The 15206-nt window shown below is 34.7% G+C and overlaps 1 protein-coding gene across 3 annotated transcripts in view; it reads right to left on the bottom strand.

Moving 5' to 3' along the window:
- Positions 1–3923: 3923 nt before the first annotated feature.
- The window catches only part of LOC134533103 (protein 4.1 homolog), a 203699-nt gene continuing 192416 nt past the window's right edge, over positions 3924–15206 (bottom strand). For all 3 annotated transcript variants that reach the window (XM_063370352.1, XM_063370351.1, XM_063370350.1), the window contains 3 exons: positions 12304–12516; positions 10391–10584; positions 3924–7778 (listed from right to left, as the gene is read on the bottom strand). In XM_063370352.1, the coding sequence (XP_063226422.1) occupies positions 10402–10584; positions 12304–12516 (396 nt within the window). In that variant the 3' untranslated portion in view covers positions 3924–7778; positions 10391–10401. The remainder of the gene's footprint in view (positions 7779–10390; positions 10585–12303; positions 12517–15206) is intronic.

Genomic DNA, 15206 nt, shown 5'->3' with positions numbered 1-15206 from the left:
CCTGATTTTTTCTTTGGTAAGAGGTTTTTTAATGGTTGTTTGATTATAAAAACATAACTTCTTGCGAGTGTTGTCAATGAGAGGATTCTTTGGTACTCTAGTCCAGCATTGAATGAAATCACAAAACAATTTTTTACAATTTAGAGTACCTACAGTGCCATTGTTAGAATCAAGATTATGTGGACAGTAGGGATAAAACAGGAATAAGCCTAAAATGCAAGTCAATATCCCAATTAGTACCAAAATCTATCTTAGGGAAAGAACACTGTAATTATTAGATCATTGGTTTCCTTTGAAATACGTACTTACTATGTAAGGAAGAAAGGGGGTAATTTTTTTTTCAGTTTAATGAAGTCAACATTAAAGTCTGATCTCTGTTCACAAACTAAGTCTCATGCCGATCAATCAAACATCAACACTGCCCACTGGAGCTCGGCTCGACAGTGGCTCGCTCCTATGCCAGACTCTGTTCGCTTACCACAGTCCTCGACAACTACCTCGGACCACTTAGGCACGCCGCACCCCAACACCGTCCTGAACTGTCGCCCATCGCACCAAAGAAACTCCTGAGACTCTCTCTCAAGGGTCACCCTCGCTGGTATCGCTACCAGAGACTCTTCTTTGGTCGCCAGGCCTTTAGTCACAGACAATGTCTGGAAAATCAGTCTCTTAGTCGTAGGACAAACTACATATATACTCTGAGACACAGAACTAGCATATGAAGGATTGCAGGATGTCATATTCAGATAGCCAAGGTGCATCCAGAACTATAGTAGTCGCACAATTCGCAAGATTGAAGGTTTAGAAAGAAGAATGTGTCGAGGGAAATCATAATGAAAGTCAAAGGGAGAGTAAAAAATAATCTCTGTTTAAGCTAGTTTTATTTCAATATCCAGACTACTTTTCAAAAAACTAGGTGTCCTCATGCACTTGTGCTTTTTATACCAATCATTATTGCTAACAGTTTGATTTTCTGAGTAGTTTTTACAGTAAAAGCTCTTCAATGCTTTAATCTGGCACGTTCGGCACTACGGCCAAAGTTTTTAACAGGAATAGGAACCAAAGAAAAATTAAGTTAATGTGCATGAGACAAATGAGCCTAATCAAGCATAAAACAGGCTGTTGAAATATTTATTACGACAGAAAGGTGGGTTGTTATGGAAAAGTTGGTTAATTTGTTACTGAAACATTAAATTATTTCAATACAATTGTACTTCCAAATAAATCAATATTTTAAAAGAGCATATACAATACCTTATTGCCAATGGAAGCAAAAACCTTGAGTCAGGCTGGACTTTTAGCAAGTAGACCATGTAAAATTCATTTTCAGTAACCCATTGCAAGAAAATAAGTGGTTTTTGTTAAAACTATAATTAAGTTAGAAGCCACATAGCTTCAAAACCAAATGATACCATACAAAAGGGAATATTTGATGTATTTTTTGCCATATATAAACTAAGCAAATGTACTGAATTGTGATTAAGTTGCTAAATGTATGACCAAAATCCATTTTCATAAGATTCTAATGAAAATTGAAATCAAAATATTATTTGGATATAAAAATTTTAAGAAAGTAGATATATCTCTAGTAAAAACAATATAACAAGAGGAAATATGACCTTTTTATTTTGACTAAAAGTAAAAATTAGCAAGGAATTGCATTTAACCTTTAGTTTAAGCTATGATCAGCACAGAATCCTGTTTCAGTAGGTGACTGCTAGAAAATTAGAAGTATTACTATTAAAACATAAAAATAATTGTGTTAGTGGCATGTATTCCAAACCAAATTTTATTTTTCATGGCTTTATACAACAATGTTGAAGAAAATTTTATGGAGGTAAAAATTTGTTTCAGCAGATAGAAGTCTTTGGAATTAAATCATATGTAAAAAAAAAAAAAAAAAGATGACCTTATCTGTAAAAAAAAAAAAAAAAATAGGAAAGCATACACTGAGCTGTACCCAACTTAGGGCGCGGTTACACGGGAGTCTGAACTACTTCAGGTGAACATGTTCAGCTGTTGAGTGCGGTTACACACAGTCTGAACATGTTTCGTTCGAGGCCATTTCTCATTTAACTTAAACAGGTTGGCAAAGTAGTTCAAATCGACATATCTTCTACATTAGCCTCTGATTGGCTGGTTAGAATATAAACAGTCTTTTGCAGAAATTCTAGATGGAAAGTGTTTCTGGCACAAGTTCGAGTAATATTTTACCGAATGCAACAAAAAAAACCAACAGATAATTATATATATTTTTTAATTTATCCTGACCTTAATTTTCTTAAAACTGAGATAGGTACTCTCGCTCAAAAAATAATAAAAAATAAGTTTAAAAATTTGACTGTGCATGTTTGAATTCCCGATTTGTAAAAAAATATTGAGCAATATGTAAACACATTTCATTTCTGCTGATAATGCTGTATAAACAAGTGAGAAAATCCCGCGTTTTCTGGATGCAATTAAAAAATAGAGATCAACAACACAGTCATTCGTTGACAGTAGACAATCGGTTTTAGAGCTAAACACACTTTTCAGCAACTACCGTGTAACCGCACACTTTCGCGTTTGTAAACGTGTTTACTTAAACATGTTCACCTGAAGTAGTTCAGGGTCCCGTGTAACCGCACCCTTAGTTTGTGCAGCAATGCATTCTGAACATCCCTCACATGGTTATATATAATTCGAGATAGGCTTTTCCTGTGAAAATAGTGAGGCAAGTTAGCAAGAGACAGTCACAGTCAGGTCATGTTTACTAGCAAGGGGAAGAGGGGCAGGTGTAGAACAAAGAAGCCAGATGTTGCAATGTAGTGTTACTGGAGTTGTTCCAAACCACTGAGATTGCAAGTTTTTGATAAATTTTTTAATCAATTTTTTTACTCTTACTGGGAGAGGGTGAAGAAGGCGGGTTTAAATCAATGCTAGCAACAATATATTCACTCCATTTCCATGTAATTTCCACCATTTTTGATGGGATTTCAAACATGTGATTTTCCCCTAAAACCTGGATGCAAGGGCTATCAGCAACGGATTACAGAAAGTGCTGAATCAGAAGAATGTCGTATTAAAAAATCCCACTGTATTTTCCAAAATAATAATAAAAAGTTTATTTCCATTATAACGCTCTTACAGTAGAGCATAGATTCTCCGAAACAACTCAGGATCGGAGATGTTCAAATAGTTGATTTTTCAGATAACAGATCATTGACGAAATCCACAACTACAGCACAATATGTCACAAGCGAAGGCCCACATGCCAATGACGGCGTGATGTTGCTCACATTGGCCGAGTGGCAAGGAGGGAAAAGGAACGCCACAGAACTAACGCCTGGTAGTGGAATTACATGTCGCGCAAATTTGAATTTGCCAACTGAAATGCTTTCGGTTAACCAGTGTTTCAAGTGATTAGTATTCGGATATCAACGCTCTACTTACTGAGAAAAAAAAGCTGTGTATGTAATTCATTATTTTGTATTTCAATTCCTGAAATTTTATTTTTTATACTGTCTTGAAATCCTTTTGAAATGAAGTGCTTCTCATTTATATGTTTAGTACCTTACAAATGAGTGTATAAATTCATTACAAAATGCTTTTGGTAAATAAACAACAGTATCTGATTCTCTGAACAGAGTAAGATGTTTCTTAGAGATTCCATTATGTAATTTTTCATTCCATTTAAAAAAAAAATTACTAGCATATACCTTAAAAATATGGTATATAAATTATTTCTTACTATGTGTTGTACAATACAGCATAGCAAATTTTTTACATCTTCAAAGCTGTAAAAATTCAAACACAGTCTTTTTATGCATTTCATTAAATTTTACACCAACTGATGCACGTAAAGGAGAATATCATTCACACCATTTTTAAATTTTGAACCTAGAAAGAAAAATTTACCTAATTGCCAAAAAAACAAAAACAATAAAAAAAAAGATTTTATTTTGTTGCTTTAAGCATTTACATGATACTACCATTCTGCTTATAACATGCAATACATTGCTGTACACGCGTGGGGTTTTATAGTAACATTTCTCTTCTAAACGAACATAAAGAAAATAGCTATATCTTTATTTAAATTAATAAAATATGCAGAGAAACATCCAATAAAAATTTTTTTACTTTATACAGTACAGCCTTAAACATCTGCTCTTAAGACTCAAAAATACCAAGATCAGTTGTCAAAAAGCTACCAAGTTTTTTTGTATGTTAGGTGAAAAAAGCATTTCTCTTAAAACAATTTTATAAAATGAACCAAAAATATTCTACTTCTCTCAACCAAAGCATGGATCTGTTTGTTTTCAAAAGAGACTGTAACAGTACGAGATAAGACACGCCTACGTCAGGTGTTAATACAAGTACGTATACACAAAGCAAGAACTTGCAAAATATAACAGTTGTAAATATCTGACATTAAGATCCAACATTTATTATATATATTTATCTTTATGCCTCTTTCACCTGCGCATATGTTTTGCCAATTTGCATAGCAGCCATATTATAATCAAAAAATATTTCTACGTAATTTATTACAGATGATGAACTACCTATGAACTTTACAAACTATGTACTATAATAACACAACTTAAAAAAATCACATGTATTCTTAAATAACACAATAATTGAAAAGAAAAAAAATCTTTGATTTTTTTTACATACAAAAATATTTATCTTCTAATATTAGTGTCTACTATTTTAAAGTTATTTTAACACTAAAAAGACCAACAAATGCTGTGCAGAAAAAAAAATTGCAACACAATGCCACAAATCCTTGACAAAAACGAAGGAAAAAGCTGCCGTTACATGGAAATCAGTGGAAGTACAGAAGAAATATCTGACTCAACACAGCACGTTCATCACAGACACACAATCAAAGGGCAAGTCAAGAAATCGTCCCCCCAGTACTCGCAAAGCATCTGCCATCTTTGTGCTACTAGCAAAACACAAACTGTGGTGAACGACAGGTTTTTTTTAATAAAAAAAAAAAAAAAAAACAGGTGATAAAATGGAAATAAGTGACCAGTGCAGTTCTGTGTAATTACAATCTCTTTGGTCCACAAGTCCAAAATGTTTGATGTTTGGGATGAGTTGAAAACAAGTTTGTTGTTTTTTCTAATGAAAAACATGGTCCCAAACTTTTTATTTTGAAGATATTTTTTTAATGATATGGGTAGTTCTCATGTACACTGTACACATATCTGCATCTGAACGAACATGACTCCTTTTTCCCAGTAACCTGGTCAACCCAAAAGCAGTAAGGGGGGGAGGGGAACTGGCCACAGCAGGAAATGTCTTGAACACTTAAAATTTTTTAAATAAATATACACAAAAAAAATTCATTGTCAAAAACATTTTTCCTTCATCACATTCTAGTTTTCTTAATAATTGTATATTTTTATTAACTGAAGTGTGAGCACCTACAAGCAATGGCAAAGTGTCAACTTGTAGTCAGTAAAATAATAATAAAAAAAATAGTAACAAAAGCACAATTTATAAAAAAGTACTTTTCCAATTGTCATGCCACATAACCAACTATTGTAAGCGAAGTTAATTACAAATGAGCATTTATATTTTAAATAAAATAAGGAAAGGATAAAACGTAAAACTAATTCAGGATGGACAACAGCACCGTTCACATTTGGCTCTCTCTTGTTACATTTTATTTAGAAATCAGACTATGTAACCACTGACACCAAGTGAAGACTGGAATGTTAAAACACACCACAGTTAACTGAAACAGCTGATGAACGGAATAAAATACCACACACAAAGGAAGTAGGCATCGACAACCTTCCAAAGCCATGCTGTACCAATAGCCAGATGAATCATAGTTTCAAAATTGAGCAAAATTAAACTTGGCCGAATTCAGTCATAAGCTTCATAATCAGAGTCATCACTTAACACTTCACATTTTAATTAATACTTCTGTGAGTACAGAAAACATGTCACTGATTACAACTTTAAAAAAAAAAAATTCTTTGAATCCAAAAAAATATTAACTTATGAAACTAAAAAATCAAAGATGGTGTTTGAGTTTCATTGTTTAGGCTACCTTAGGTATAAGTTTACGTAACTGGCAGTTTAATTACCATGCTGGCTGAATACCTGACAGGAATAAAGATAAAAAGAAAATATCTTAAATTATTTAAATATTTAAAAACTTTAATAGTAATATAATTTTTTTAAGCTTCATCCATTGCTACTAGCTGACATAAAATACCAAAACTGCATGATAATAATCTAACATCTTTTTATATTTTACATACTACTCAAATTTTTTTTTAAAAATATTTACTAATGAATAAAAGAGATACTTTTCACAGTAGAAATACTTTGCCGTTCAAGCAGGCAGCATTCACAAATTTATCTTAAAAATTGTAACGAACTTGGCATTCAGCAATTACTTCATAAAAAGTCTCCCTTATCCTATGTAGAAACAAAAAAAGAGAGAAAAGTAATATAGCAAAGATTTGTTAATGGCATGACAAAGTTATACCAACAAAAAAAAAAATCCAGCTCTTCACATATGTGTTTAGATTCATTTTCATTTGTGCACATTAGCTTTGCCAGTCTACAAACACATGCAGAATGCCACACCATAACCTATTTCATTAACCCCAGTTACTTCCCAATGAAAAACTTAAATTCACAACCACTGTCAAAAAATCAATTGCTGTCATTACAGATAGAAAAGAAAAGAAAAAAAAAAACTAACCATTTCTTTGCAGATTGCAGAAAGTATAGTATTCTCACACATGAAGATAGCAACAGAGATTTTGAAACACAGTTTGATGGTAAACAATACCTAATTAATTATAGATAAATGAGTAAATGAAAACTCAAACTGTGAAATCGAGAAGTATTGTGTAAAAAAAAATAAAAAATAAAAAATAAAAAAAAAAAAATTCTAAACACAACATTAATATTGCATTGGAGATTAAAAACCTGTTTCTGCTATTAACTTTAAGAATGGTTGGGAGATTACATCACCAATTTTATAAATCTTTTAACACCAAATATAAATTTTCAATCCAGACAGCTTTTGAAAGAAGCTGAAAAACATGCATTCTCACCCATACATAATATAGAAGTTGTGAACCATTGGATATTATCAAATCCCTCACTACAGAACAACCTCTGCATTAATGCATCCAGTTTGGCAAACTATACGTTATGAAATCCCACCCTCATCTTCATAAATGGCAAAATTAATACAGCGAATATAACATTGTACAGCAATATTGTCATATACTAGCTCTGTGCTCCCCAAGTGAGCCCACCAATCAGAACCTCATCGCTATATCACACAGAGATTGCATTATAGAATCTTTAACATTATCTTTACAGGCACGCCAAGCGTGTGGGAATGAGGCGGTGGTGCCAAAGACAGGAGGACACCGGTGAAGCATCAGCGACACGAGAAAAAGTGTCAAAGAAAAGCGCCCAACTGCAAACAGTGACCCGATTCAGTGGAGGTCTAGCGGCATTTGCTGGCAATCATAAAGAAAGGCATACACACACTTATTGTGAACGGGTGTTTCATAATACATGATATATGGCAATTCATTATGTTTCATTTCTGTTTAAAAACTTTTTTTTAAAAAGGAAGTTTTTTTTATTTTGCTTTACAACTGTTCAGGCGGTAAGTTCTCTGAAACATCACCATCTTAGTAACATGATGGTGTATGAGTATTATACACATGCTACTCGTACTCGCACATTTATTTACGCCAGGAAAAAATTTTAATTCTTGAATTATGCAGAGAAGCATGCGAAGCAGCCTGAAACATAAAACAAAACAACATGAAATATTTTAACCACTTTCACAAACTCTGTCGACAAACATGCAACATATTATTTTATCGAAATTAAAAAACTGTGCATTTAAGGTATTTTTGTAGTCAAAATTAAACAATATAAACACGCTGTATTATGATATATGATATATGTATATATGAAGAACGGAAGAAAGAAAAACAATTGGAAAAAATCTGTCAAGAACACAAAAAAAAGTTTTAAATAAGCACAGTAATGCTACTAACAACACATGGTAAGATAGGTTAAGGTGCAACATACATTGTGCTGCTGTTTCTTTCTCCACACTCTACACCCTCCCTCCCTTTTCCCCCCAATCAGTGGCATTTGTAGTTTATCAAAGTCTGGTCCTTTCCTTTTACGTATGTGTATGAGTAAGTGGTGTGGTGTTACGGACTTCTGAGTGAAATTTTCCAGCCTGAAATTCATTGCACATCTAATGTAATAGTTGTCTGTTGCTGGATGTAAGAACTGCATTGAACTTTCAAGATTGAAGGTGGTTTCAGTAGCGAAGTAAAAGCATTTACAACCCTCTTTTTTAATCAGTGAATTGGAATACTGTTATTATATCATGCAAAGTAACACAAAAATTGCAAGGTGTGAAAAAGAAGGGTTTTTTTTTTTGAATGTATGAATATAGAAAATCTTGCAATTATAACTACGCCTGTTTATTTTTCATATTTGATTCCTATAAAATACCTGACCTGAAACTAAATTTCCAAATCTTTGGTTTTGGTTACAGGTATTTTTTGTACACTTCTCTTTTGCTTTACAATCTGTAATGTTAAACTAAATGTTTATTCTGTGGGAAAGATAAACAAACACATTCTTTCAATGTCACCAATGTTATGAGATGTAATAACGCACAAAAAAATGAATGTCATAAAGTATAGTTTATTTGTCACAATGAATTTGGGGAGAGAGATGCCAAAAGATGCCATCTTAGTTCCAATAATTTTTAGGCCATCATTTTCTTAGGTCAATTTTTGTGTTTGTAAAAAGCAAAATATAATTAAATATATTTTCTGAAGTTTATAGTGACTGGCTGCTATAAAAAAATAATGGGTGCGTGTTCTTATGTATGCGCATTTGAAGTAATACTTGGTGTGATAAAAAACTAACTTTAATTTGCACACAAATATTAATAGCAATAAAATAAAATAATAAAAGGACTGTAATGATGTGATAAATATGGTTGGTGAAGAACAAATTCAATCAAATTAAAAAAAAATTAAATAAACACTCAGTATTGAAAGTAATAGACATATGTATAATATTAATTAATTTAGTAAAATAATCAGGATAAATTGTAATTAATAATGAAAATCAATACAGAAGCTGAATGTTTATTCCAAAAAAATTAATTTTAATTATTTATTAAATAATAATGTAATAATTTATAATGCAAATACATCATACATACATACAAATAAACTTGAAAAAGTTAATAAACACAATTTCTATCACTAATACTCACAATAAATAAATGTTTGTAATGATATGGACCAATATTCAATATCAATCACTAAAGTACAAGATTAAAAAAGCACATATATAATAATTTTATGTATACTTTTTTTTATCCTGTGAAAATTTTGTTGCATGGTGTGCACTATCGAAAATAATTTATTATTTTTTGGGGCATTGTACATTCAGCTTTAGTATTTGAAAATATATATTTAATTTCATTTGTTTGGTGCTATCCTGTTTTAAACTTGTATACATGTGTATACAGATTGTTTTATTTCTATACTTATATACAAACACGCACAAATAGAAAGGCAAGCTGAGAGAAGTGACACTTGTTCAGTAATTGGTCTCTTGTGAAATGCCGGCCACCTTTCTTCCATCTCCTGTGCTATTTTTTCGTGTTATTTACCATCAAATCCATCACCCCTATATGCATTTATGCATAGAAATAATAATTGCAAAATTACATTACATTCTTTTGCACAAATTATGTTTAGCAAATCAGCATGAATACTTCGCAGACACAGGTAGGCAATGAAAGTTACACAGCGTTCATTTGTGCTCTGCCATCCTACAGATTAGCTTGATGAGAGTGCTAATGATAATGAGACGTATCTTGTATGATAACTACGATGGCAAAGTCTTAGCAGCCATCCCAACTCCCTCCCTTCTTGTAGCACGGTGTGAGGGGAAGCAACCGGCAGACCATTACAGAGAGCGCCACGAGACATTTACGTCTACTATTGCCAATGAGAATTTTCAGCAGTGACATGCCTGGTTTTTTTTTTTTAAAAAAAAAAAAGGGGGGGGGGGGTCGAAAAAGGCCATTTTCCTAATATTGGTTAAGTCAGAAAAGTGTGAATGCGGGCACAAGGCAACTTACACCAGACTGATGTCGAATGTATGTACCTTTTTATTAAATATCTCAAGTACTATTAAAATTAAAGTAGTATTAAATTAAATATCTCAAGTACTTTTGAAATTAAAGAGTTATAGAGGTGCTTTTCTTCCAGCGTCCAGACAGCACCCTTTAAACCTCAATTAAAATAAATAAATAAATAATTGTTTGAAAGGATGAGTTGGAGAGCACAGCAGTTGGTCCACGTACCAGGGGAAGCCTCACTGGGGCGCAGTCTGCTGCTGGATCTCTATCTTCTCGACGGTCATGTCAGGGTTCATGGCAGTCGCCTCCTGGATGGCCTCGGCCAGGGCGCGGTCGTGGTCGATGGGGTCCCCGTCCGACTGGATGGTGATCTTCTGCTCCACCCGCGTCTCCACCACCCCGTCCTTTTCCGTCTTGTACTGCAACGACAGTTCCTCCGTCAGCCGAGGCTGCAAGATACCCTGGCCTAGTGGTTCCCAACCTAAAGAGCCCCGTGGCCCACCTGGCTCACATCACACTTCCCCGAGACCCACTAACGTAGGTAAATCAACAAAACACGATTTATTAAAATACTACCTGAACATAAAGAAACTATCATCACTAAGGCCAGAATTTAAATAGCCTGTGGCGTCCAACCATCACCCGATCGTACGTCAGCCGCAGAGCGATTAACAAACTTTGCGCGTCATCTTATTATTTCTCCATTTCAACGCTGCCAACAGTTTGAGAGTAGTTGAGGGTTACAATTTCATCCATTTTTGGGCCATCTTATTGGTTGCAGGTCATGTGATTTAACGAACGGATCACGGATGGACGGAGCAACAGACTACTGTAATTCTGGTTCAAGTCTTCAAGCCCAGAACCAAACCAGCTTTAAAATACAAGTCCAAAAAATTAGATTGTATTTTTATTGCAATATTTTTAAGTCCTAAGTATGGTTCAAGATCTGGTTGAAATGTTCCACCGCCTGGAAGCTAGGGTACATCTGACTCACACTCACCCCAACTGCCAAGAGGATGTTGTAAGACAGACCTCTGAATTAACAGGTGAACCTCTGTTAATATTGCAAGTATTCACTCAGGAAGTCTGAGGTATTACAGATTATTACAACAACTTATTCTGCTGAAGTTGAACAAGGCAACTGTGTACCTCTTTGAGTCCAACTCTAAACATTTTCTTAATGCCAGTTTCCACTACAAAGAAAAATTGGTAATATAATGAGAAAAAAAAAAATACTACATGGAGGAGAGGAGGGTTCATCTACAGGTTTTCAAAATATTTTCAGTTGATCATCTGTGTTCACTTTTTCAGGGCAAAGGAAAAATATTTGCTGGCCAGTGTTAGTTCTACAGTTCTACTGCAGCACAGAGCTATGTGGGCCTTGATAACTATCTCTTTTGCACAGCCAAAACATTGCCTATCAGATGGCATCTAAAAGTAGCTTTCACATTATCAAAAGTTGCATGTTCTAACTTCACACTTTCATACCAAAGATGAAACATCTCTCCAATTATCAATACAGGAACAGTGGGCTTGGCATTTACACATTTTCTGGTTAACATCTACATTTTTCCCCTAATTATTTCAGGCTAGTAACTTTCCCACCCTACCACAACCCTGCATTGCAGGGGTATCTTGAGGGGTTTCCAACTCTGTCCCTCAGATTGTAACTTGTACTGGGGGAAAAAAAAAAGTTTCCGAACACAAGTGCACTGAGTCATTGCACTGCTAACAGCCTCACACATCCGGTGGACAAACAGAAGCTGTTGAACTGACAGAGATGTTGCCAGGGCCGTCGAGAGGGAGGGGCAGAGGGGGCAAAATCCCAGGGGGCCCGCACACCAGAGGGGCCCGCACACCAGAGGGGCCCCCAGTTGAGTTTTAAAATTTTTTTTAATGGATGAGTTTACCCTGACAGCAGGACGAAATTATAAGTACGTACATTGCTAGTATAATTCATCGAAAACTTACACGGTATGCAATAAGGTCACATTTACAGTTATGGCCACTGTAACAATTACAATCTTAAAAATTTTTTCAATTGTGGGGTTTGAAAAATTTTACACTAAGAAATGGGGAGGGGCCAGAGCCCTTAGTTTCTCTTAACGGCCCAGGAACCCCAGCGAGGCGGTAGTTACAGTGATGGTCTCGACGGTGCGCGTCTTGCTGCTGATGGTCTGGGAGCTGACGATCTCGCCGGAGGCAGAGTAGTTCCCGTCGTCCGACTCCAGGGCCACCTTGCGGCTCTCCGTGGCCACGACCGGCACCTGCGTGGTGCTGTGCAAGGACACCGCCGACGGGTCCCCGTACACCATGCTCTCCGTGGCCACGATGGGCTGCGCGCCGCCCCCCTGCGACACACACGCGCCGCTCGCGTCACCCACTCCCCCGGGCCCCACTCGGAACAGGAGCATCAACAGAGACCGGAAAAATTGGCGGATTCCTTTTCGCGACGGGCTGGAATCCAAAAAACAGTTTGCCTTTTTTACCGCACATCAGTGATTGGGCGAAAGTTTATCTGAACGACACTCGACCAACGGACGAACCTTTAACAAAAGAAGCATCGAATCACTAGCGTCCCGGTTAACAGGTGTCACGAGTCAGTAGCCGATGAGCAGGTGTCATTTTCCCCGCATGCATAGAGGATCACGGAGTCTATCCTACAGGTCATTGAAATCGTGAATTTTTCCGGTCTCTACAACCATTAAACCATTAAAGGACCCGCCTATAGCACATATCAGCCTTAGTTTTTGCAGTGTGCAGTTTAACGTGAATTTACTCTCTCTTTCCAATTCACATGTTCTGCTATTAGCACTGTCCTCGTTTCGGTGTGCTCTGCTGTCAGTAATAGAGCACAAAAATTTTTAACACAACTTTGTAATGCGATGAAATTTTTTTTCAACGTATCTGAAACATTGTATTTTGTAAAGTAAAATTTAGAATGAGAATTTTGGAAATACTTTTTTTGATTGTAGTTCATCAAGAGCATCATCTGATAATATTCAATTTTTATTTTTAAGGAGTCATAATTAAAAGATGGCCTTTTTGTTTCAAATTTCAAGTTGTATTTTTTGGACAAAACGTGTTTGAATATTGTGTAGCATCAAAATCTGCACTGGGCGATATATATTTTGCATCCTTAATGGCATTTTAAGGGACTGAAAAAATTTAAAAATGTAACTTTCTCACTGAAAACCATTTGAAGTATTCCAAAATGTATCACATAAAAAAATATATATATAATCAATCTACAGGTGTATTTAATTCAGATTTTCTCATGTTACTAAATTCATGTTTTAGGATGGCACAGAATAAATCTCAAGACAAAAATGCTCCATGGTTCAGTTATATATATATTTTAATCCTAAAATGAATTTCCTCAGAAACTGACACATAAAATAGTTGATCAGCGGCAAAGTTTTTACTATTAAAGTTAGATAAGGATCAAAAGCATAAAAATGTTCACAATTAATGGAATTTGTTTTTAAAAGTAACATCTCAATTACTCCTATAGTTTTTGTGTCCATAGCTGTGAAGACTTGTCTTATCTGCGCAACAGCACACTGTAATAGAGGCTCACGCCAAAACTGCTTCATAGGAGGAAAAATGTTTTTGGAGAAATCAGGTTCTGTCTTGCACCCAAGTTCAAAGATAAAGGCTTCCTTAGTTCAGCTATTTCCCTCAACATGCGTTTCTGAATATCAACCTGACAGTGGTGTGTATTGCGACCAAACGATGCGTTGTTTGGTGACTCGTTACAGTTACAATTTAGATGGATTATTTGTTCACATGTGATTTTATTTTCTGCCTTTATGTGGATTACATAAATGTAAACTATGAAAGTTGGATCACTGAAAAGAAATTACATTGGTAGGCTACGAGGGAGGAAGAGTAAAATTGTGTTATAAGTATTTGATTATTTTTCAAAGTAAACTTATAGCTTAAAAATAAAAAAAAATAAACCTTTTATCATTGAATTAACTAAAAATTAAATTTTAGTTTAAGATTTTTGTCCAACAGCCAAGAAATGCATCACAACTCTGTACAACAAAAAGCATGATGCTCTCTTATTTCATTTTTGTAATGAATATATCCTAAAATATGTGACAGAAAGTTTATGCAAATGATATCCATTACCCCATTACTAATTTTAAGTAAATTATTGTTATAAAGTTCACATATTATCTGCTTCGAAGCATCCGGACTGCAGCTCTGAATGGCAAATGACCGGGTCTGGGCATCGATATCTGGACTGAAGTTCTGCGATGTCAATACACGATGCACGATCACATGAGGACTGAAGACATTTGAATGTTTTTTGTAGTACTAATATTGAACGACTGGTTCAAGTTAATGTCCTCAACACTGATTCACTCAAAGAAACTTATTTCTGTATCAATATTTCTTGTTTCAATAAATAATTTTATCTTTTGTAACTTTACCACGTTGGTCAAATATTATTTCACTATTTCTCTATGACAATTATTCTTAACGATGACTTAACTACAATACATATTACCTACTTATTTAAAACAAAATTTTCATACACTGCTCCTAGCACTCACTGTCACAGAAGTTTATGCAACCCTAGTCATGTGACTGTTGTGCCACTAAATTATTATGATTTAATGATAATTTTATACAAATAAATAAAAATTGTATTCTATAAGTAATTAACGTTATAGTATAATGGATGAATTTGTATCTATATTCTTGTCCATATACCCAATGTTTTGAGGTGTTTACTTTGATGTACATCTGAAATAATTTTCTTTGTGTTGTCCGGTTGTTTTGGCTTAAATTTGGAACCGCAATTAATATGTAATTGCACACTTCAAACACCAGACAACCATAATAGAATTCTTTATGTTATAGTAACAGAATTATTTTATATACTTTTCAAAGTTTCACATGGCTGATACATGGATACAAGGAACAATGACAACGTTAACAGCGAAATGGTGGGAAGTCGATACCGAGCTTCTGTCGAACTACTGAGCAAACTTGTAACAAATGAACTAGAGGCAGAGAGAGAATGAGT

This window comes from Bacillus rossius, chromosome 6, assembly GCF_032445375.1.
Source record: "Bacillus rossius redtenbacheri isolate Brsri chromosome 6, Brsri_v3, whole genome shotgun sequence".
Taxonomy (NCBI): Eukaryota; Metazoa; Arthropoda; class Insecta; order Phasmatodea; family Bacillidae; genus Bacillus; species Bacillus rossius.
The sequence above is the reverse complement of the archived record's forward strand: the minus strand, read 5'-3'. Positions and strand labels throughout refer to the sequence as shown.